Source organism: Microtus oregoni, unplaced genomic scaffold, assembly GCF_018167655.1.
Source record: "Microtus oregoni isolate MIOR12 unplaced genomic scaffold, Mior012 000021F_ref0000039, whole genome shotgun sequence".
NCBI lineage: Eukaryota > Metazoa > Chordata > Mammalia > Rodentia > Cricetidae > Microtus > Microtus oregoni.
The window spans coordinates 22,959,531-22,982,362 of NW_024543080.1; the positions used below are offsets into that span (position 1 = coordinate 22,959,531).

The 22,832-nt window shown below is 45.8% G+C and overlaps 1 protein-coding gene across 2 annotated transcripts in view; it reads left to right on the plus strand.

Moving 5' to 3' along the window:
- Nucleotides 1-948: 948 nt before the first annotated feature.
- The window catches only part of Corin (corin, serine peptidase), a 193,529-nt gene continuing 171,645 nt past the window's right edge, over nt 949-22,832 (plus strand). The window contains exon 1 of one of the 2 annotated variants that reach the window (XM_041671466.1): nt 949-1,082. In XM_041671466.1, coding sequence (XP_041527400.1) covers nt 1,014-1,082 — 69 coding nt within the window. In that variant the 5' untranslated portion in view covers nt 949-1,013. Of the gene's footprint in view, nt 1,083-1,110; nt 1,579-22,832 lie in introns of those variants that run through there. The other variant, XM_041671465.1, reaches the window with a different exon arrangement.

The window sequence follows — 22,832 nt, forward strand, 5'->3', positions numbered from 1 at the left end:
AGTTGCACAACTGTGCCTTTGTCCACGCAATGATGCTCAAGGGACAGGTCACACAGTCTACTGACTGTGTAGCCTCCTCTGGAGATGGACTACTTTAGTAAAACCGAGTAAGTTTTGAAGATTTTGATTGAAATTAAATAATAAACAGGTTTAAGAAAAACATGTCTTTGGTCCCTTTATTTTATCCTCTTATTCTTGTTATTATGTGGCTAAACATTTAACAGTTGTCTTGGTCTTCAAGTGGCAATGCGACCTCAGCAGTGCAATGTCTTCAGTGCCCTCCTTGCTGCCTTAGGAATGTGGCTCCCTGTGGATGTCAGGCGTGGATTTGCTGCCCGCCCTCCCCTCCCCCCCCCCCCCCACACACACTTCAGCCTGTGGATGCTCTTGGCAGGCAGTCACAGGTTGGAGCTCTCCGCTCTGGAAAGCCTGAGCAGCTACGCAATCTTGCAAAAAGCACTTTCCTCTCTAAACTCCTAGCAGAATTTTGCAATTTCCATAATGCAAATAATGCCTGCCTTCAAACCTTCCGTCTCTTTTTTAACAAAACAAACTTGGCATTGAATTGTTAGTGTCTGTGGCAGTCATTTTGGTACTTGCATGGCTAGATAGCTGCCTGAAGGGATGGAGTGGCCTGGGGCGTGATCAGGAGAGTTCACTGTCATTCTACAACAAGTTCTGACCTCTGCTGCTCCTGTCCTGTAGTTTAATTTTTTTTTCCTGGTGTGGAGGATTGGGGCGGCAGACTCTTGACTTCCCATCTGCCTTAGAAGAATTTTTTTTTTTTGAAGGCGGGGTGGGTATGAAGGAACTGTCATTAAGGGTTATGGGTAGGACCCAGCGACGTGAGTGGAGGGAGGGAGTGGTCTGCGGGTGGGGTCTGCCAAGGAGACAAAATATGGGGCTTCTTTCCCCTGAGTACAACTTCACTCCTAGTGAAGAGAAAGACACCCGTAGAGCCTCTTCTATAGAGCTGAGAAAAGCTACCGAGATAAGAGTGGACGGAGAAAAACATGTTCATGAAACGGCCCCCCGCCCTTGCTCCGGAAGAGCACGGTCGCCGAGCTAGCGCCCCAAAGAGGGTAAGATCCACATTTCGCGCTCCTCTCGCGCACAGGTTGAGTGCCTGAGTCCTGGTGACTTCAGATTCAACCCTTCTCTCCCAGTCCCTTCCTTCATCGGGTGCCACCTCCTTCCTGTCCTTGGGACAGTGAGTACGGACTTCTCGGTGGCACGCTCAGTGCCCTGAAGCCGGTTCCCAGGCGGACGGTCCTCCACTCTGGTGGCCTGGCGTCGGGGACGCAGGCAGTCATGGGCAAGGTTTTCTTCAGCGTTCCGGTCAACTCAGTGCGGAGAGCCCGCTGCTCCTGTCCCGGGCGATGCTACCTCTCCTGCAGAATCCCTCCTACTGCCGCTCTCCAAGCACCGAGTGGGCTTGGCTGCGCGCGTGTTCCGGGGAAGGCTGCAGGTGGAGCCGTCGGATCCGGTCCCTCGGGGACCGGTGGCTTCCTCTCCGGGCCCACGTTCCAGGCTCCCGGCAGCTGGAAGGATAGCCTCGGAGCCCCGCCTGCCCCAGACGTAAGCCTGCAACCCCACTACACTCAGCCGGGCTGCTGCGCAGTGCCTGGGTCCCGTTTGCAGAAGCTTCCCCTACTGAGGGCCAGTCAGCACCCCGGAACGGTCCCGTGCGTTGGGACCGCAGAACAGAGTAGTGGGAAAACTCGCAAACTTTCCCTCGGGAGGGTACCGGTTCCTGAAGCACGCGCCTGTCCGCGGGTTGCGCCTCAGGCATTGAGCTGCTGGGATTTGGGACGAGTTTTCACGCAGTCCCGAGGAGAGGTGGCCTTGCTGCTACATTCTCCAGAGAAAGGGAAGGGCACTGCAGAGCGTTCCCCTGACCCGAGCCTGAGGAAACCCAGTCTAGGCTGCAGCTACCCTTGGCTGCGGAGTCATTAGGGTCCTGGAACCTGCTGGTTCCTGCCAGGGTCCCAGCTGCGCAGAGGCAGATAGGACCAGTCAGTGTCGGTGGGGAGAAGGGTGGTTAGGTGTCCCGTCAGGTCCTGCTAGAATTCGGTCCGGGATTTCCACGCGGGTGCTCTGGAGGCCGGAGGACGGCAGTGTGGGCGCTCTGTGCGGCTTCCCATTTTGGGGAGCGAGTTGGGGGTCTCAGTTTCTAGCTTCTCTGGAAGGTTGTCCCGTCCTGGCAATCCACTCTCACTGAAGCTTCCCAGAGCAAGGCGCTGAGGAGGCTTGCGGTACAAGGCTCCAAGAGTCTCTATGTCCACGTCTGTGCTTTATAGTTATTCCATTTTTAAGATTTGAAGGAATCCACCGATGAACTCGGAAGTCTGCAAGAGAATCCGAGAGTGCCACCAGAAAAGGGAGCCCAACCAGGCACCACCGCAAATTGTCCTTCTAGGACTCATTTTGGCAGAGATGAAGTTAGAAGTACGGCAAATGTTAATTTTGGCAAATCCCCCAAACAAACAACAAAACCCTAGGCTTTGGGGGTATGTACGTCAATCACAATACCGTCAACATTAGCTGACTGCCTGGTACTCCCTAGTCTTGTATGAGATTGCTCGAAATCAGTTTCTGAAAGCAGGGTTCTGGGGTTGCTAAGTACCTAGTCACTGGAACAGTGAAGACCTGTGGATTCCTCCTTAAACCGAGCGTTTTCACTGTATGAAGTGTCTTTAGAGTGCGGGAAACATGGAGTAACCTAAGCCCCAGGAAGCTTTGAAGCTTTTGTAGGGAAGGGACCCATTCCAGAAAGTTCCTTGTGGGGTAGGGTTACAATATAAATAAAAGCCTAAATTGTCCTTCCAGTTGGGTAAGGGGAGGAGGGAAGAAATTCTTTAGTAATCTCTTCAAGTAGATTTCCAAGAATGAGCAATTTTTTTAAGACACGGAATAGATTCCACCATAAACTTTCATGTTGCAGAAATCTCAGCGATAGCAGAGTGGGCACCAGGGCCCTGTATCTGCCATATTGGAAAGAAAGGAGGCCGAGGAGGAGGTACTGCATAACTTCAGGATTAAACAGGGGCAAGGCACACACACAAATGCAGTTAGGTTCACTGTAGTCTGGGTGATTATCATCTTAGTTCGGCGTGTGCGTGCGTGCGTGCGTGATTGCGTGTGTGTGTGTGTGTGTGTGTGTGTGTGTGTGTGTGTGTGTGGTGTGAGGCTTCAGGAAGCCATCCAGTGTAGCATCAGTTCCCAGAACGGGGTGATTGCTGCTGTGTTGCAATTGCTCCCCAGTCTCACCATGGGGCCGCTCTCTCCGTGAGTCTCACTGTTCCTGGCCGGGTTCAAGGCAACCACCATGAATTTTGAGGTGCCTACTCTGGGACATCTGGAACAGGTATCATAAAAGCTGGTAAAGGACAGTGTCATCATGTCCCTACAAAGCTAGCTTGTGCTTCAGGCTTGAGGGGGCGAGACCATTTGCAGATATTCTTTTTTAAAAAAAAATTATGATTTATTTATCTTTATTTTATGTGCATTGGTGTGAAGGTGTCAGATCCCCTGAAACTGGATTTTCAGACAGCTGTGAGCTGCCATGTGGGTGCTGGGAATTGAACTCGGGTCCTCTGGAAGAGCAGTCAGTGCTCTTAACGGCTGAGCCATTTCTCTAGCCCCCAGATAGACATTCTTTAAATTGTTATCTGTTAGATATCCTCAGGTCCCAAGGAAGAGTCTTTGCCTTTAATAAAAGCAGCCTCTGAGGTTTGTTCCACATCTTTCCCTGACAGTAGAGGGGGTTATTCAGTCTGGCAAGGCAACAGAGCCAGCAAGTGCCACCAAGCTGCCCTAGTGACCCCCTCCACTGTCAGGGAAAGAATGGGAGGGTAGTGTCTCCAGAGAGGGAAGAGTCACTGTGTCTTCTCTCCATGCCTTATTATGCAACCTCCACTCTGAGAAGGCTGCTCTGTGCTGCTCCAGGACTTCCATCCTCTTCCCTTAGCCTAGTGTCCTTCAACACAAAGATATTAATCTCCCAGTGCTGTTCTGGGAGCTCCCTGGGGACAAGGAAGAGCTGAAAAGGTCTAAGACAGACAAGGATTGCTTACCCGTCATCTTTGCCTTAATAAGATAACCAACAAGTACGTGTCCAGGCCCATCTGTCCCATCCATTCTGTCCAGGCAAATGGAAAACCATACTGGCTGGCTTAGGGATACTGACTGAAGTTCTAGGTCCCCACTAAGAGGTCAGGTAAACCAGGTTTGCTTTGCTTCTTCCCCCAAATTTCAGCCTCCACCCCTGCCCTGCTCTTTCTCTGGTTCAAATGGAGGAACTAGTGAACGAAACGTGCCATAGTGAGCATTCTTAAGAGAAAGGCCACGGGGCTTGGTGTCAGATCTCCAGCTCAAGTTTTTAAAAGCAGCCAGACCGTGGTCAGGTCAAGTCCTCCTGCCAAATCTGTTTCCTCCCTCAGAAAGTGGGGATTGTGCTGTTTCCGCCTACAAGGACACCGTGTGATGGAGGAAATACCTCCAACTATATGAATAGTCAGTGCATTCTATAAAGCCGCATTAAGTATTTAAGAAAATTTCTCACTGAGGTCTTGATGTTTAAAAATATTGTATGCCTTTAATATGTACAACTAGACTTTGAAATAAGATTATGACCCTGAAGCCTCCATCACAATTAATTCCATGAATGGATCTAATGCCTCTTTCTGCTCTCTTAATTATGCTTTTTTTTATCATTTTGGTATAAGAATATTTAGCATAAGATCTACTCTGGTAGCAAGAAACAACTTATAAATATAATTTAGCATTGCTACTTAAAGGTAGCTCTCCAGGCCTTAGTCATCTGGCACTACTTGAATTACACGCCGTTTGTGAACACTTCCCACATCTCTACCACACCCACCTTGCTCCGCTCTTTCCTTCTATGAATGGGACTCTTAGGTTCCTCATACGAGTGGGATCGTGTGGGGTGTTGAGTCTGTGTTTGGCTCGTCTCATTCAGCATAAGAGCCCAGCTTCATTCCTCTTGTTAGAAATGGGAGGATTTTCTTCTTTTCATGGTTGACTAACACTCCACAGTGCATTCCATACACTTTTCACCATCCCTTCATCCACCATTAGACCTGCAGGCTCTTCCACACCCTGAACATATGGACAATTACTGCAGTGAACAGCTTTTTCTCAAGAGCCAGTTTTCAACTCTTTTGGAAATATTATCTGTCTGTCTGTCTATTAATCTGTCTATCCATCTTTCTATCATCTATCTATCCATCTAGAATTTCAAGTAGGCTTGGTGGGTCCTAAGACAAATCCTTTGAGTTTTACAAGGAACGTTCACACTGCTCTTTCACACCGTTCCCTGTAATGGCGGCACCAATATATACTCTTACCCCGTGTGTCTCTGTCTAGTCCCTTTTATTCTCTTGTTTTGGGATCGTGGACAGCATAGCCAGAACGAGGTACTATCTTACTGTGGTTTTGTTTTGTTTTGTTTTTTTAAAGACTTATTTATTTACTTATTATGTATACAACATTCCTTCCATGTGTGCCTGCGTGCCAGAAGAGGGCACCAGATCTCATTACAGATGGTTATGAGCCACCATGTGATTGCTGGGAACTGAACTCAGGACCTCTGGAAGAGCAGCCAGTGCTCTTAACCGCTGAGCCATCTCTCCAGCCCCCTTACTGTGGTTTTGATTTGCCTCTAATTAGAGAAGTTGAACAACTTTCATGTACCCGACGGCCATTTCTGCAATTTCTTTGGGAAAATGTCTGAATGAATCTTTTACTTGTTTTTAAAATTATGTTATTATTATTTATTTATTCGCTTTTGCCATTGAATTATAGGAGTTCCCCATATAGATAGCAAAGGTTCAAAAGATATTTAACTTGTGACTGTTTTCTCCACCACACAGTTGATGTTACTTCCGGATCATTTCTCTTGCAGGGCAGAAACCACGTGTTCTGTCATAATCCCAACCTATCACTATTGCTTTGTTATCCAAGCCTCCAACGAGGAGAAATGTTTCTTGTTTCTGCCAGGAGTTTTGCAGTTTGGGGCCTTTATGCCTTGAATCTAGCTTTCTTTCTTTTTCTGTATGGTTGAGATAAAGGTGCATGATTACACTTCTGAATGTGGGTATCCAGTTTCCCCGGCACTATGTTGGGGAGACTCCCTTTCCCCTACTGTATGTTCTTGCTACCTTTGTCAAGGACCACATATAACTGGTCTTCTAAGCTCTGTTCTTTTCCATTGGGCCACAGGTCGGTTTCTATATTAGAACTAGATGGCTTTGATTGCTGCAGGTTTATAATATCATCATAGCTGCTTAAATTATTTCAATGTAAATTAATCCTTGAAAGCCAAGTTTTCACTCTCACTAGTGGTGTGTAGTAGCCACACGTGACTGACTACAGTTTAGACAGCAATGCTGGAAGGCCCTCTTCGTTATGGAACGGGCCTTCTTCCCTCTTATTCCTCCGGTAGTGAAGGTTCTGCATAGCGTCCCCTGCTGCTTCCCTTCCTGAATGACTTTGTGCCGCTGAACCATTTCAGGGGTTCTGAAGTCTTTTACATAGCTTCAGCTTTTGTTGACAACTGTAAATAAGGCAGCATGTGACCCTAACCACCAGCTCCTCTGGAACTTTCCTTTTGGCCTCTGTCGCTCTCTCCATGGATGGGGACGGTCAAGAATGCCTCAGTGACCAAGTTGTAGTTATGAATTAGCAACTAAGTGATTTTATGGTTGGAGCTCACCATAAAGTAAGGGACTGTCTTAGCATTGCAGTATTGCGGTATTAGGGAGACTGAGAACTTTAGAGAAAGTTCCTTACTCTAAATACAGCGCAAGTCTATTGTTCTTGCAGGCACACAGTCCCCGTGCTGCTGGGAGATGATGCTCTGTTAATGAGAGCTCTCTACCTGGGCCGGGAGTTCTGAGCACAGAACTGCACGTCCGACCGCCCCTTTTCAGGTTGTTACCATCCCAAGATTTTCTCTAGTCCTTATGAAAAGAGAACCATGATGCCTTGAGGCACAAACTACCCTGTCTCACTCCTGCCGTCTGCCGAGCTCTGCTGAAGGGTGTCCACAGCCTGTGAGTTTTGTCTTTCTCTCATCCCGTAGGCTGTTGCCCCTTCGGCTCCCCTGTGGGACATTTCTCTATGTCTGTCCCCTCAGAACTGGCGGTGACTAATGCATGCCAGTCCCTGATTAGGTTGGTGGAAGGGCTAGAGGGACCCTGCAGGTGATCTGTGCCACCATTCGGAGTAGTGCTGATGCTATGGAAAGCTCACGGTGATGCATATGGAGAAGGAAGGACAGCTCTTACTTGGGGGCTCCATGGCCTCTGGAATGGTGAAAGATCTCTCTGCGAATAGTTCGGTGTGGCTTTTTCCAGATAGGGCAACACAGCTCCCCAGGGGCTGGCAGGTGCTGGGTCTTTGAAGAACTCATGGGCACAGCTTGACCTGGACAGGAATAGATTCTTTCATCCAGTTGCCAAGAGCTTATATGCCAGGCAGGGAACTAGACCCATGGGGATCTATTGATGAACAAAATGAAGTTCCATGCACTTGGGAAGCTCAACTTGACTAAGCACTCAACTGCAACAGGAGTATGGGGAAGAGATACCCGAGTGAAGATTCCATGTCAGCCGCCCTGATCTTCACCCAGTGACCTCGGTGAACACAAGAATACAGAGAGCAATGTGCCGTAAAACCCTGGTGCCTTTTGTGCACTTTTCTTACGGTTCACAGTGCGGTCCTGTGTTAAGGATGTGTGCTCTCTTGTCCTCTTGGCAGGAGCCAACGAGCTAATTAGGTGCTCCACTGAGGAGCTTTATTCCACCCCCGGAGAACACGTGGACTCCAACGATAGAAATTATATCGTTCTCTGGTGCAGCGCTCCCGCTGGGGGTTTTCACGACGTCTGTTGGTAGTGCGAAATGGTCACCTTTGTCTGTTTCAGAGCCTCATCCTCCAGGTAGGCAGGATGCCTGTATGGCTTGGAAGTCAGAATGTCGCTGATTTGCTTAATATTTCTCTTATCTTTAAGACATTTTTGTCCCAGTCAAGTAAGATTGGAAATGGGAGTTTAGCACTAAATGGATGCTACGAAGTCATGGGACTTTGCGGGTGGAAACCAGGTCCCATTTTCTGTGTCCGGGAGCTGCCCTTGTAACGTGGTGGTGAGAAATGAGCAGGGTTGGTGCCATTTCCTCTCTTCTGCCCCACTTGGCCTTGGTGACAGCTGATGGGCTGGTGTGCTCTTTTCTCCGGACATCAGATGCATGGCTTTTTATAATGCCACTTCTCCAACTCCCTGACACCAGCTCAGTGATTCTGACAATCTACCTGGAGCTAAAGGGCTTGTCCTTCAGTGCTCCGCTCCCTCCTGATACTGGTGGCAGGTTCCCAGCCACCTGACTTCTGACTGATGAGCTGTGAGCCGTGGAGATCCCACAGCCACTCTCTAGGTGCGGTGATTTGGGAGAATGGCTCACGGAGCTCAGGAAGATGTTTTTCTTAAACCTCATGATTTCTGATAAAGGGCACAAATGATCAGCCAGGAGAAGGGGTACGGTACGGTGTGGGTGAACCCCTCTGACATGTGGATGTACTGGCTAAATAACTCAGAAACTCTCTAAATCCCCAGCATTCAGGGGCTTTTATGGAGGTTTAATCGAACAGGCACAATTGATCGGTAATTGAATTTCCAGCACCCAGCTTTGTCCAGGGGACTGAAAACTGCCAACTTCTGATCAAGGTCAGGTCTTTCTGGCAACCAGCCCCGTCCTGGAGCTATTTAGGGGCCCATCAGGAATCCAGAATCACCTCATTAGAACAAGAGGTGTCCTTATCCCTGCTGTCCCTCAGGAAATTCCAAGGGAGGATTCAGGAACTCTGTGGGAAGTGGATGAGGGGAGTGCCCCAGGAGGGCTGCCAGGAGACAACGCCCCACACAGACCTCAGCTTGCTTTTCCTCTCAGTGAATGTTTTCTGGCGCTTATTATCCTGAACCTCAGCCAAAGGCAAAATTGCCTGTTCAGCACCCAGGGAAACCCAATCAGAGCAAACTTGGCCAGCAGTGTAGACCACTGCAGCCCTGGTGTCTCTGAGGGTCGCTGCTTTGGCCACAGGTCAGGACTGAAACTGTGACTGGGTGTGAGGCACGGGGAGGCAGGAGGAAGGGAGAGGAGGCAGTTATAGAAACAGTCTTCCACCACCTGGCCCAGCATCAAGTCAGGAGAGATGTGGGTTCCAGGGTATCACTGAGGAAGAACTTGGCACCTGAGGAAAACGCCCCTCCTTAAATAGCCATGTATCTCAAGTTATGAAATAGGACAGAATAAACAAAATGTGTTCAGAATAGCAAAGAAGTCAAATTATCAAGTAATGAAGGAGAATTCTGGGGTCTCTGGAATTTAGGAAGGTTGGGAATAAAACAATTTGGTAAGTAGAGGGAGTCTGGTTAGCGATATATATCATTCAGCCTGAGCCGGGATAGTCTTTCAGGCAGCCCTGGGTACAAGGACCGTGGAGAGTTGCTGAAGTCTCTCTCTCTCTCATCACCTGCTGGCTGGGGTCCCTCTAAAAGTCCCTTTCCCGGAGATACAGTACTTCTCTCGTAGGCTCCTGGTGAGGTCTTGGGAAGGAGGGCTTCCTGAGACTTTCTGTGTAGCTGTTGTCTTTTCCTCGCTGCTACTATTTCCAGGTGGCATGCTTCGCTGTGTGTGTCCTAGAACAACATCCCTCTTGATAAGAAATATGCGTGCTAGGAAGTCACTTGTTCTCCCAAAGGAGATTAAAGGAAGAAATGTTGCTTTTCAGAGATAAGTTTCTCCCATGAGCAAGACAAAAAAGCAAAAGCAATCAGAAGTTAATGCGGGCTCTATCCAACAGAGACACAGTAGCCACCGATAATGCAGGCTGTGTCCAACAGAGACACAGTAGCCACCGATGCCGTCTCTTGGTGCGCTTCCAACAGAACCAGATGAACTGAGTTTATTTTCTAGGGCTCAAAAATCCAACATTTTATAGTTTTAACGTGTAACAAATATAGTTATTTAATATTTTACCGTGTTTTTCTTGTAACAAATCCTTATGCTTGGCAACTCTTCTATCTAGTGTAAATTCAAATAAGAAACGTTCCAAGTTCTCCATGCTCATGGCTAGTGTGTATCTCATTGGGTCATACAGAGCTACCCAGCGGCTGTTGATGCATAATCAAGAACCTGGGAATACAGTTGTTTGGAAAAGGAAGGTTTCCGGAGTAGCTCAATTGATGATTTGGAGAAGTCAGCCCATCCAGGCTTATCTTGGGGTGTGGGAGATGTGATTAGAACAGGCCTCTGAGGACAAGGCCTCGGGTCAGGGTTTTGACTCAGTGATATGATTACTGGTGAAGGTGGGGAAGTTGTGCTTTGAAGGGACAAGAAGGGACCACTAGATAAAGAATGCAGGCTGCTGCCACAGCTGGAAAAGGCAGGTATATAGTCTTCCCTCTGTACCTTCAATGGAAGCAGCCCTGAGGCTGCCTTGATTAAGCATAGTGTACTCAGCATTCATAGTGTACATAGTGTACAGAGTGTGCATAGTGTACATAGTATACAGAGTATACATAGTGTACAGAGTGTACATAGTGTACATAGTATACAGAGTGTACATAGTGTACAGAGTGTGCATAGTGTGCATAGTGTACATAGTGTACAGAGTGTGCATAGTGTGCACAGTGTACATAGTGTGCCTAGTGTACATAGTGTACAGAGTGTACTCAGCCCTATAAGACTGATTTAAGGTTTCTGTCTCCAAAAGGAAAGAGAACATTGCTTTATTCCATGTAGCCTGTGGTATTTTGTACTCATGGGATAGGAAACGAATGCATCATGAATACATTATCGCTAGCATCCTTCTCAGGTCTTCTCTCGACATGTTCCCCTGGACTGCTTCATCTAGGCATGGATATTATATATGCATTGCTAAGAAAATCAGTAGGTTTAGAGCATCAGTCTATGAATGTTAGCCATGGTCTCAAATGAAGCGCCAGCAGGCGATCATCTGGAGGGCCTGGTCTCCCGGGGCTGTCAGGCCCTCTGTCAGTTTCTAGCTTGGTGTGTCTAGGACAAGGCTCAAAGTCTTTAGTCCATCACGTCCTGGGCACTACTGATGGATATCTGACCTTCAGGAAGAGCTCAGTGTGACACCTCTGTGCCGAGGGATATTGCTGAGAGAGACCCACAATGGCCTTTCTGTCCAGTCACATAATCCTCCCATTAGCGAGCTCACTGGTCACTAGGGAACTTAGGGGTTGGCTGCTGGCCCTAAAACTTTCTTCTGTTTTGTGTCTCCCACTCTCAGGTCCAAAGCAGGCGAAAGCCCCGAGCTCCCCACTTTTCAGCTAAAAATACCTCTTTTGCCACAGATCTGCTGAGTTCTCAGATTTCTCAGCTGGAGTGAGTTTTCCGGACATAGGGCTACCCCAGTGGAAAGTCTATAAGCAGAGACTACCAGGTTAATAATAGTTCTCGGGAGGCCCCTGCCAAGCTCTCACACCCAGCTGTCCACTTAGGGATGGGGTAGGGGTGGAAGGAGCCATTCAAGGCAGCAGTGACCGAGGGGCTGCTCCCTGCATCCAACTTTCTTTGCCTAGTAGGGAAGGGTCGCTTGTTCTCTTGACCTGGCTTTTGTGGTCCCATCCTAGCTTTGATGAATTTGGCCGTAATGTCTCTTACCCTGCCTTCTGTGTAACACTGACACTGAATGTCCCAAGCTGTTTAAAATGAAAGGGGGTTAATTGCTCACCCTCTTACCCCTTCGGGAATAAATGGCCTCCTTCAGGGCTGGCAGTGTGATGAAGACAGTAGAACTCTTAGCGTGTAGAAGGCCTGGTTCAATCCAACACAGAAAAATTACGAAGGGGAAGAAAGACCTCTTCTGGGGAAGTATCCTTCCAGTGGAAGAAAATGAAATACATGGACTATTTAAAAAATATTTTAATTAAAAATCAAACCTGTATGTATTTATGGATGGATAGATGGGTCAATTCATTGTTTTTTGAGATAGGACATCACTATGTAACCAAGGCTGGTCCTGAACTCTAGATCCTCCTGTTTCAGCCTCCCTGTGTGCTGCAGCTGCAGGGATGTGCCCTTCACCTTGTTTATTTCATTTAAAAAAATTTATTTAATTTTATTTTATGTGTGTTGGTGTGAGAGTGTCAGAGCCCCGCAAACTAGAGTTATAGATAGTTGTGAGTTGCCATGTAGATGCTGGGAATTGAACCTGGGTCCTCCAGAAGAGCAGCACCCAGTACTCTTAACTACTGAGCCATCTCTCCAGCCCCTTCATTTCATTTTTTTTAAAAAGGAGATCTTCCCATTAGAAAGTTTGTTGTCCTTTCACTTATGTTTCTAAAACACACAGACAAACACTGAAAATATGTCCAAATTGGCCTTTCCCACACACAGTATTGGAATCTTTTAGCTCCTGTTTTATCTGGTCCTGGATGAGAACCATCCTTTTGTCCAGCATGTTAGTACAGAGTAAATTTCTTGTGTGATAGTGGTTTTCATTATTTATTGCTGTCTTGGTCCTGCAGTGCTTGTATATGCAGAACCCTTACTTTCCTTAATAATGGCCCGTTGTGGAATATTATCTTATATTAATGTAAGTGTGTTATGTTTGTTTATGCGGAAGAGCATTTGTCTAATGATGTGAAGATGTGTTGCTTTTGTTTATACTGCATTTGTTTGACTCTGTGAAGCTGTGATTCTTTGCCTGTCTAAAACACTGATAAAAGAGCTGAATGGCCAATAGTGAGGCAGGAGCAAGGATAGGCAGGGTTGGCAGGCAGAGAGTGTAAATGAAGAGGAAACGAGCAGGAGGCAGGAGAGAGAACAAGGAGAGGAGGATGTCAGGGACCAGCCACCCAAACAGCCACGGAGTCGGAGTGAAAGTAAGATATACAGAAGTAAGAAAAGGAAAAAAGTCCAGAGGCAAAAGGTCGTCAGGATAATTTAAGAAAAGTTGGCAAAAAACAAGTCAAGCTAAGGCAGGGCATTCATAAGAAAGAATAAGCCTACATGCCGTGATTTGGGAGCTGGGGGTGGCGGGCCCCCACAAAATATCAAGAAAGTAAGAACAAAGAATAAAAACCAACAACAATGGCCCCAAAAGGCACAGATAGTATTGCCAGAAATTCAGATATACTAAAGAAAAGTGTGTGCTTTATTAAAACAGTTGGTTATTTTTTGAGACATGGTGTCTCTGTGTACCCCTGGGTGTCCTGGATCTTTGCCTACAGACCAGACTAACCTGGAACTCAGAGATCTGCCTGCCTCTGCTTCCTGAGCACTGGGATTAAAGGTGTGCGCCGCCACTGCCCCACTGTTTGGGGTTTTATAAGGGAAGAAAAAGTCATATGCTGAAGTTGCTCCAAAAAAGAATGAGAAAAAAAAAAGCTACCTAGGGGAATTTGATGAATGAGAAGAAATTTCTGTTGCTTTTGCTGTCAGATTGCTAATATGAAAGTTCCAGCCACAGTGCACGCATGCGCGTGTGTGCCCAGGCAATGTCCTGACGAGGGTCCAGTCACAGTGCACACAGGCGCGTGTGTGCTCAGGCGACGTCCTAGTGAGGTTCCAGCCACAGTGCACGCATGCGTGTGTGTGCTCCGGCAATGTCCTAGGGGCCTTAACTCTGTGTCTGTATTTGGAGACAGAGATGAGGAAGCTACGTGAGGAACCAGGCTTCCACCTTTAGCTCCACTGCCTTCCTCTGACCCCAATCTGGACTCAGGTACTTCTGCTTTCAGCTTATCCCCACAGATCAGCATAGTGCGTGCAGGGGACCAACTCTTCAGGGTCACTATGGGACAAGGGCCACAGAGGCAGGAGGGAAGTTGAAACTTAGTTTATTTCCTACGTTCCTGCATTGTGCTGGCATTGTACAGGCATGACTCACAGGGATGCTTGGGAGTAGGGAATGTGTGGATAAGAGCGAGGGGATAGGGAGGATACAAAGAGAGGAATACAAAGAATAGGAAGATACAAAGAGAGTTTTGAAACCTGATTTGAAACCGTTGCCTTCGCTTTGATCCTCTCCTGAGTATGCGTGTCCGCTCCAATAGGAATTAATGAATGCTGAATGCCTATTGTGGTCCTGGTCCCTGTGGTATGAGAATCAGACATAGAACACACACAATATTCCATGAAGAAAGGGCAGATTGCTGGATAGTTGTTCTGCATGCCCTTAATCCCAGCCCTCAGGAGGCAGAGGTAGGAGGATCTCTGAGTTTGAGGCCAGCCTGGTCTACAGCGTTAGTTCCAGGGTAACTAGGGCTGTTACAGAGAAACCCTATCTTGAAAAACAACAAACAAACAAACAAACAAAAAAGGGCAAATTGAGGCAAAGATTCCCAAACCTTTGCTTGCACAGAAGCAAGAAGTACTTCTGGAATGGTGTAGGCATGTCAGAGGGATGCAGAAGCAAGCTTAATGGGTTCCCAGTGGCCAAAGAGAGGCAGTTTGAACATGGAAAGGAATAATGATATTACCATATCATGAAGCCCTGAATGAGTGGATTTCCTGAACATGTGTGTTTCGGGGAGGTAGTTTGCTGTTTTATTTTGAGACAGGATCTCATGTATTCCATGAGCTACTGTGTAACCAAGGATTGTAGTAAATAGGGGCGGCGGGGCTGCGTCCCCAGCACCCCGGCTGCCTGGCTATCTTATGCCCGAAATAACAACACACAAACTGTATTCATTTAATCACTGCTTGGCCCATTTCTATCTAGCCTCTTCTAGGTTAATTCTCACATATTAATTTAGCCCATTTCTAATTATCTGTGTAGCGCCCCTAGGTGCGCTTACCGGGAAGATTCTAGCCTATGTCCATCCTGGGTCGGAGCTTCATCGCGTGCGTCTGCCTGGGAGCTGGGAGCATGGTGTCTCTCTGAGGCGTCTGCTCCCGAGAGGAGAGCTGTGGAGTCTGAGCTCACTTCCTCTTCCTCCCAGTGTTCTGTTCTGTTTACTCCTCCCACCTATCTTCTAACCAATGAGGGCCAAGCAGTTTCTTTTTATTTAACCAATGACCTTCTAATCCTTCTGCTTCCATCCTCCCAATTCTGGGATTCCATGTGTGCACCATCACTCTGGATTTAGTTAGGTGCTGCGGATTGAATGTGGGTTTTGTGCGTGGTAGACAAGCACTCTGCCAATTAAGCAACATTTTCAGTCCCATGTTGAATGAAACAGGAAACCACAAAATCACTCTTATTCAAAATTAAAAAAATGGAAAATTTGGAGGGAAGGGATATTATCAAAGTTCAAAGCACCTTGTTGCAAACATCTTAATTATACTAAGCATATTTCTAAATATTTATTATTTATATGTTTGATTTTGACTTAAAATACAGACAACGTTAACATGGGTAATAAAACTGAGACAGTTGAAAGGTGGTATATATTTTCGGTGAAGTAAATTATTTGAAAGTTGTTTCATTGTTACAGTTACTAACTGTGAAAAAATGCTGAAACAAATTGAAAAATATGATTGATAGAATCCTGGGATATGATTACTTGAATTCTCCTTTTCCAACACCAACATCTTATAATTTTAGGAATTTTTATTTAATTCTTTATACTTTGTGTATTCTGACCATAAATGTCAAACATTTATTGGAGTTTATATCATAAACATGAATTAACATATTAAAAAACAAAACCACACCAGTGGAAAGAAGCTGGTATGTTCAATTATTTGGCTAAGACTGAAATAATTCTGAGATTCATTTGGAAGATTCACTGATCCTTTGCCATTAAACTATTTTGAATAATAAATGGTTTTCTGTTTTAGTTGAACTGGGCATTTTATTAAAAAGTAGAAGTCAGTTTTGCAAATTATTTTTCACATTATAAATCTCTTACTTCTTACTTTTTTTCCCTTGAGACAGAGTCCCAGAATAGGCTGGCCTCAAACTCACGGCAATCCTCCTGCCTCAGCTTTTGGAGTACTGAGATTACAGGAATAGGCATCGTACTTAGCCTTGTACCTTGTACTTCATCTCCACAGCATTTAGTAAATGGGTCTTTGTGTCATTTGTGGCTGGTTTCTCCCCAGTCACACTGCCTTACTTGAGGACAGGGACTTGGAACTTGTTTGCCCTTTGCAGTCTCTCTGTTAGTACAGTTTATGAGCTCATTCTCATGTGATTTCAGTTTGTATTGTGTGTGAGCTCATTTGTGTGTGTGTGTGTGTGTGTGTGTGTGTGTGTGTGTGTTTGGGAAAAGGGTTCTTATGAAAATACACAGTGGCTTTGCTTTGCTTCTGACAGGCACCTTGGGGGCTTCATCAGTCTAGGATCTACTTTTTAAATTATATTATGATTTTTGGGAATCATAATATAATTATATCACCTCTCCCTTCCTTTTCCTTCCCCAAACCCTCTCATGTACCCTTCTTTGTTCTTTTTCAAATTTATGGCCTCATTTTTCATTACACACACACACACACACACACACACACACACATTTCTAAGTAGGCAAGCACATGTATGTAAATTTTTAGGGTTGACCATTTGGCATTGTTTGACCAATTGATGTGCTCTTTCCTGGAGAAGACTATTTTTCCTTCTTTTAGTGTTCCTTAGTTGCCTGTAATTCTTCATGTAGGGTTGAGGCCTCCTGACCTCCCCCATGTTAGCATGCCTATTTTTTTTTTGTCTGTGTTCAGCTCGTGTTTAGACAGTCATGCTGATGAGACTTTATGGGTATCATCCTGACATTACTTGGAGACATAACCTCACAGAAATCTCCCTCTGGCTCTTAATATACTTCTACCTCCTTTTCCACAGCTCCCTCCTCCTGAATGATCCTTAAGCTTAAGTGAGGGACTTAGACCATAGATGTATCTCTTGGTATCGGCTCTACAACTCTTCATTTGATCATGGTAGTTTTCTGTTTTGGTCTCTCTGTTGCAAAGAGAATTTTCTTTGATGCAGAGTGAGGACTACATATATGAGTAGGTATAAGGAGAAATATTTAGAATGTAAGGGGGGAGCTACCAACACTCTCACTGAGCTATGACATCTATGTCATATGACCACAACAGTAGCCAACATGGTGTGATAACCCCAAGGGTACAGTAGTGGCATGCATACCTATGCGGTAACCAACAGCTCTCTAATCAGACTTAAGACTGCTCAATAAGAGGAAACTCATTCCTTGTTCTGGGAACCTAGTTAACTACCTAGGTCTAGAGAAGCCATGGATCTTGGAAGAGAACCTACAATCTCCACTCTCCCAAATAGCATCATCTCTATCTACACTGTAAATATTATGATCTATTTTTTAAACATGCATTTCAAATCTTGGGAATTCTATAGCAGCATAATGTAAGTTTGCTGATCATGCTTACTTATAAGATATTCTTGGGAATTTTCATTTCTCATGTCTTTTCTAAAACTTATTTTTAAATCTTTACATTTTTCCTATTAATGAAATTTTTTTGGTAAACTGTATTCTGATTATGTGTAAGTTTCCCCTCCTCTAACTCCTCTGAGATCCTCTCTTCCCACCCAACTCACCTCCTTTCTTTCTCTCTCTCATCTTCTTAAAAATTTCCACATATTTACCACTTTTAGAGAGTTACTCAGTAGAGCTTTCCAATCTGTCTTTGTGGAGATTTTAGCACTAGCTATAGCTAAGGCTCTCGGCTCCAGTCACTAACCCAGACCTTTTCCCTGGTCCCTTAGCTCTCATTCCAACCCAGGTCCAATCTCCTGGTCCTGATGGGGTGTAACTCCCTTCCGCCCCTTTCCTCTAGATTCCAGTACCATGTTAGCATCAACCTTCACCACTCGGTCCTGACTTTCAGTCTCCTTTTCTTGCTTCCAGAGATGTCTCTCTTCTTGTGAATATATTTATACGGACACAGATAATCATTGACAACACTGTGGTGGCTACCCTGGAGAAGAGGAGGGAAGTGACTCATCTTGTGTATTTTCTGAAGCCCTTAGGAAGTAGACTGCTTACCTTGGCTTCAGGGTTGTGGCAACATTTTTTGCCAAAGCTGCCTTCAGCTGCCTATGAGATTAGCAGTTTGCCCATGTTTGCTATGACTCTATTGATTTTGAGTTTTAGAACCCCCTTAGAATTGGTACTCCGGAGAAAAGGATTTATGTAGGTGACCTAGTACCTCACAGATCCTAAGGACAAGAAGCAGGCAAACATCAGAAAGGACTAGAACTTGGAAGAAGTGGGCTAGTAGAACTGAGAGACAAGAACAAATAGTTGCGGGTACCAGGAAAGAAGCTGAGCGCCTCTGCTGGGCACTTCTAGGTGAGGATGTTACAAAATCTCATCACCGCCCCTGCCTTGGTAGACGGAGTCTCTCCCCACATTTCACAGGGTCCCTTTCTCCTGCCTTCACACCTTCGAGACAGGGTTTCTCTGTGTAGCCCTGGCTGTCTTGGAACTCACTCTGTAGAGCAGGCTGATATGGAACTCACAAAGATCTGCCTGCCTCTGCCTCCAGAGTGCTGGGATTAAAGACGTGTGCCACCACTGCTTGGCTATCTTCAAACCTTGGATGGTTGCTTCCTTACTAGTATTTATTAGGTCATGCCCAGGTAAGTCAAATATCTTGAAATGCACGAGAGTCCACAGGAAAAGAAACTGACCTGCTCAGGAGACAGTGATGTTACTTCCCTCCAAAGCCCTTCCTTCAGTCGCCACACACATACCTTGAGATTCATTGAAATGCATGGTCAAGAAATATGGCTGTCTTGCTGCAAAATGCTGCCTTACTGTTTCTCTGCGGTCCTTAATTAACTTGCCTGCATCACTTTGTCCCTGGGTGTGGAAACTGAACCGGAGCCGTGATTTTGTTGTCTTCTTGGAGGGAGGCTATAGTGGGCCCGAGGGCAAGGATTATGTCTTCCTCATCCATGTGTCTCTGGATCATATTGGGCACAGAAAAGGCTCCAAATAAACATTCCTGGAAAAAGCCACACTAGTATCAACTTTTGATACAGTTTGTAACTTATAGGTACAATTTGTTATGAGGGCTCTCAACACAGATTTTCCCTTTCTTTTCCGACTAGAATATTCACAACACGGCGAGATATGTAATGCCTGTTAAGTTTGGATTTCATCCTCCGCTGTAGGCGTTCAGAAAGCAACTGCCACTTCATCTAACACGTACCATCCCTCCTCGTGCCTTTGCGTGGCGGGATCCCTTTCAGCAGGTGGGGTCAGGAGGTTAACCGCTGCACATCTGTTTATGCTTTGCTCTGCATCAAAATGCTTGAAATGGGTTGTTGCAGAGCATAAAATCCATTTGGTCATGTGTGCTCTCCCTTATTATTTTCAGCTGTAGAAAGCCAATATTTTAGATGTCTACTCCTGTTGCCAATCGCTTTCAATCTTCAAGTCACAGAGTTTCCATTGATAGAGGATCTACGAGTCAGTGAAGTCTCTGCGGCATGGACACATTCCACAGTCTCCATTTGGCTATATGAAAAAGGGATTGCTTCCTTTTACGATGTGCCCAGCTTCTTTAGCTGTGTGGTAACATAATCTGGATGCAAAATTTAGAGCATTTTTTTATGAATAAAAAGTCAAATATTTAATTTCCCGAGGAATGGATAGTCCAACCTTTTTCTTTTTTTCCTTCCTTTCCTCATCTCCATTGTTCTAAAAATACAAAGAGAAAGAGATAAGGGGATAAAAAAGAAACACATCTTTCGGGCTCTCCAGTGTGTGCAGAAAGAGTTCCGGCATAGTATCTGCCTTCAAGGACAACTGCCTGTCGGTTGTGTTTTCCCTAGAATGACAGCATTGAAATGTTGGAGTATGAGGGCAAAATCATCTCCAAAAAGGATGTGTGTGTGTGTGTGTGTGTGTGTGTTTATCCTCCTTGTTTTCCTAGTCGTCCTCCTCTTCCTCCTCCTCCTCCTCCTCAGAAAAAAGGGAGTCTGTTGTATGTATGTTTGTGACTATTACAAAATATGACCCACCCAGCTTGTTCTGAAGAAAACAGGACTTAAAGATTTTCTTGTACCTCTAAGATAAAGATGATAACTTTCCTTCAGGGAGCTGAATGGAGAAGGCACCCTCTGAGCTGCTTCATCCAGGGAGCAATCAGGTCTCAAAACTTTGTGAACTTGTAAGAAAAAAAGAAAAAGAAAAAAAAACCTGTTTGTTCTTTTCACTAATTTCACTTTTTTTTTTTTGCACATTTGTGGTGGTATCAAGACATTGAAATGTTTGGTTTCTAATTTGTAGATATAGACATAAGGGTGGGGTGAAGGGATGGCTTTATAAGGTCACCTAAACTTCTAGTAGTTGAGGTAATTACATAAGTGGCCTCTGAAACATTCCAGTCTGTTCTCTCCTAGTTCGCACTTAGCTGAACAATGCCACCTTGAAAGCAGGAGCATGAATATGACATACTGTCTGCATTACGGGGTAATTATTATCTCGTCTCCCGGACAGAGTAAACACTGTGCTGGTATTTAGCCTCTAGATTGAGCATCCATTCTTGGAAGTGAGAGGACTGTCTGGTGCTGTTGCAGTTTTCAGAGGAGGAGCCGTGGGCAGGGTTGACTTGCCAGAACCATGTGTTCTGGTGTGAACTCAGTAATTTCATTTGGAGAGAGGGCATTGGGTTATTGGAACCTCGTTTGCTTCAATGAAACGACAGAGAACGGGATGAAAAGACTTACTGAGAACCAGATGCTCTTTCCCTGTGCCTCCCGGGACATTCAAAACAAACATCACAACAAAAGACACTTGGGTCCAGAGTAATTCTGACGGATGGTTTGGAAGTGTTTTGTTCGCTGGTAGAGCAGAAGCTAATATGGAGAATTGACAGATGGTTGGTCTGAGAAGTACCTACATTGCTGATCTCTTATTCAACAAATCTGCTTTTAGTTCACGTGAGGGACACTTTCGCAGTTGACTGCTGGTTGCATGCATCTAGCACTGGTAAATGTTCATATTCCTTTGGGGTAGCAATTGTCTGGTTGATGCTTGGTGCACACTGAGTGGAGATGGACTGAAGAGATGCCATCTCTCTTTAGTACTGAAAAAATTCTCAGAGAGAGCACATTTGGGTGCATAATGACGTTCTAATACAACGAGCAGACACTAGAGCTTATTCCCTGTCCTCACTTTTCGTGTGTGTATGTGGTGTGCAGGTGTGTATGCTTCTGCATGCGTGTCACTGTGTGCATGTGTGAAGTGTGTGTCTGTGTGTATGTGAATGTATGTGTGCAGTGTGCGAGTGTGTAGGTGTATGTGTGTGTGCATGTGTGAAGTGTGTGTGGGTGAATGTACGTGTGTGGTGTGCATGTGTGCAAGTAAATGTGTGTGTTTCGTGTGCGTGTGTGCTGTGTGTGCCTCTGTGTGCACAGGTTGTGCAGGAGGCCCCAGGGTGATGTCAGGAATCACCCTCTATTGCTTTCTACCTCAGTCATTGAAACAGGGCCTCTCCATGAAACCCAGAGTTTGCCAATTATTCAGTTTTACTGACCTGCTTACTCCAGGGATCCCTTGTCTCTGCCTTTCAAAGCTGGAATTACAGACAAGCCATCAAACCCACCCAGTGGTTACCTGGGTTTGGAGAATCTGAACTCAGGTCTTTGTGCTTGCCATCCCTCTAGCCTAAGACTTAATTAAGCTTTTAGGCTTGATAAAAAGCTGGTAATAGAGGGTACAGTGTTGGAGGAAGGAGAAAAAGGGAAGGAAGGGAGGGGAGAGGGAAAGGGTGGGGAGAGAGGCTTAAAAAGGGTGACGGTAAGGCTTCTGAACAAGGTGGTAGGATCTGTAGTAGAGTGGAAAGGGCCATCTTAGATGGGGGTGGTGGCAAATTCTCTGTGGCGGGAGAACAAGTCCAGAAACGAAACAGGTCTACGGCTTTAGATTTGGGAAAGTGTGCTAACCTCCATATGACGGCTTTACTTTTTCTGTAAAATGAGAACAGGAGAGTGTGAGAAGGAAGCTTTGAACTCACCAGCCAAGTAGCTCTGCCAGGTGGCTCACTAGCACATTCTGCCATCCAGACAGAGAAGATTGGAATGTTCACCTGGTGTTGGCTTTAAAAGACAGGCAACTGTCTTGGTTTGCTTTCTATTCTGTAGTAAAGGTTGTGGCCAAGAGAAACTGAGGGAGGAAAGGACTTTTTAATGTCATAATGCATCATCTAAAGAAGTCAGAGCAGCAGGGCACATGGGAACCTGAAGCCAGGGACTGAATCAGAGCCATGGAGACATGCTGCTTATTGGCTTCATCTCCTCTCCTTGCTCAGCTTGCTTTCTTTGCCACCAGGGACCACCTGGCCAGACTGGATCCACTGGGCTGTCAATTACCAACCAGGAAAATGCCTTATAGGCTTACGGGATGGAACCTCAATAGAGGCTCCTCTTGCCCCTTGACTCTCGTTTATGTCAAGCTGATGAACCTCTAACCATGGCAGTGAGGGGGAAACCCAGAGGAATGGGGGTGCTCAGAGCAGCTGTAGGGGTTATGGCAGTAAAGGTTCAAACACAAACACCCCAAAGCAGACAAATAGGAAAGGAAAGTCAGCAGACTGGGGGAAGATTTAGGGGCTCACTGGTTAGGAGGCCTCAAGGGATTGAGAGAATGGATGTCACAAAGCTGGTAAAAGTAGCGAGTTGAGAGACAAACACATCAGAGTTAGGAACATGGAAGATAAGGAGGAGAAGAGCCCCAGTGGAAATTAACTGACTTAAGAAAATACTCCCATTAGGAAGAAGCTATCATTATATGCCGTAAAAGCAAACATGATAGCTTTTTACATGAATGTTGTTCTTGAGATACGAGAAGCAAG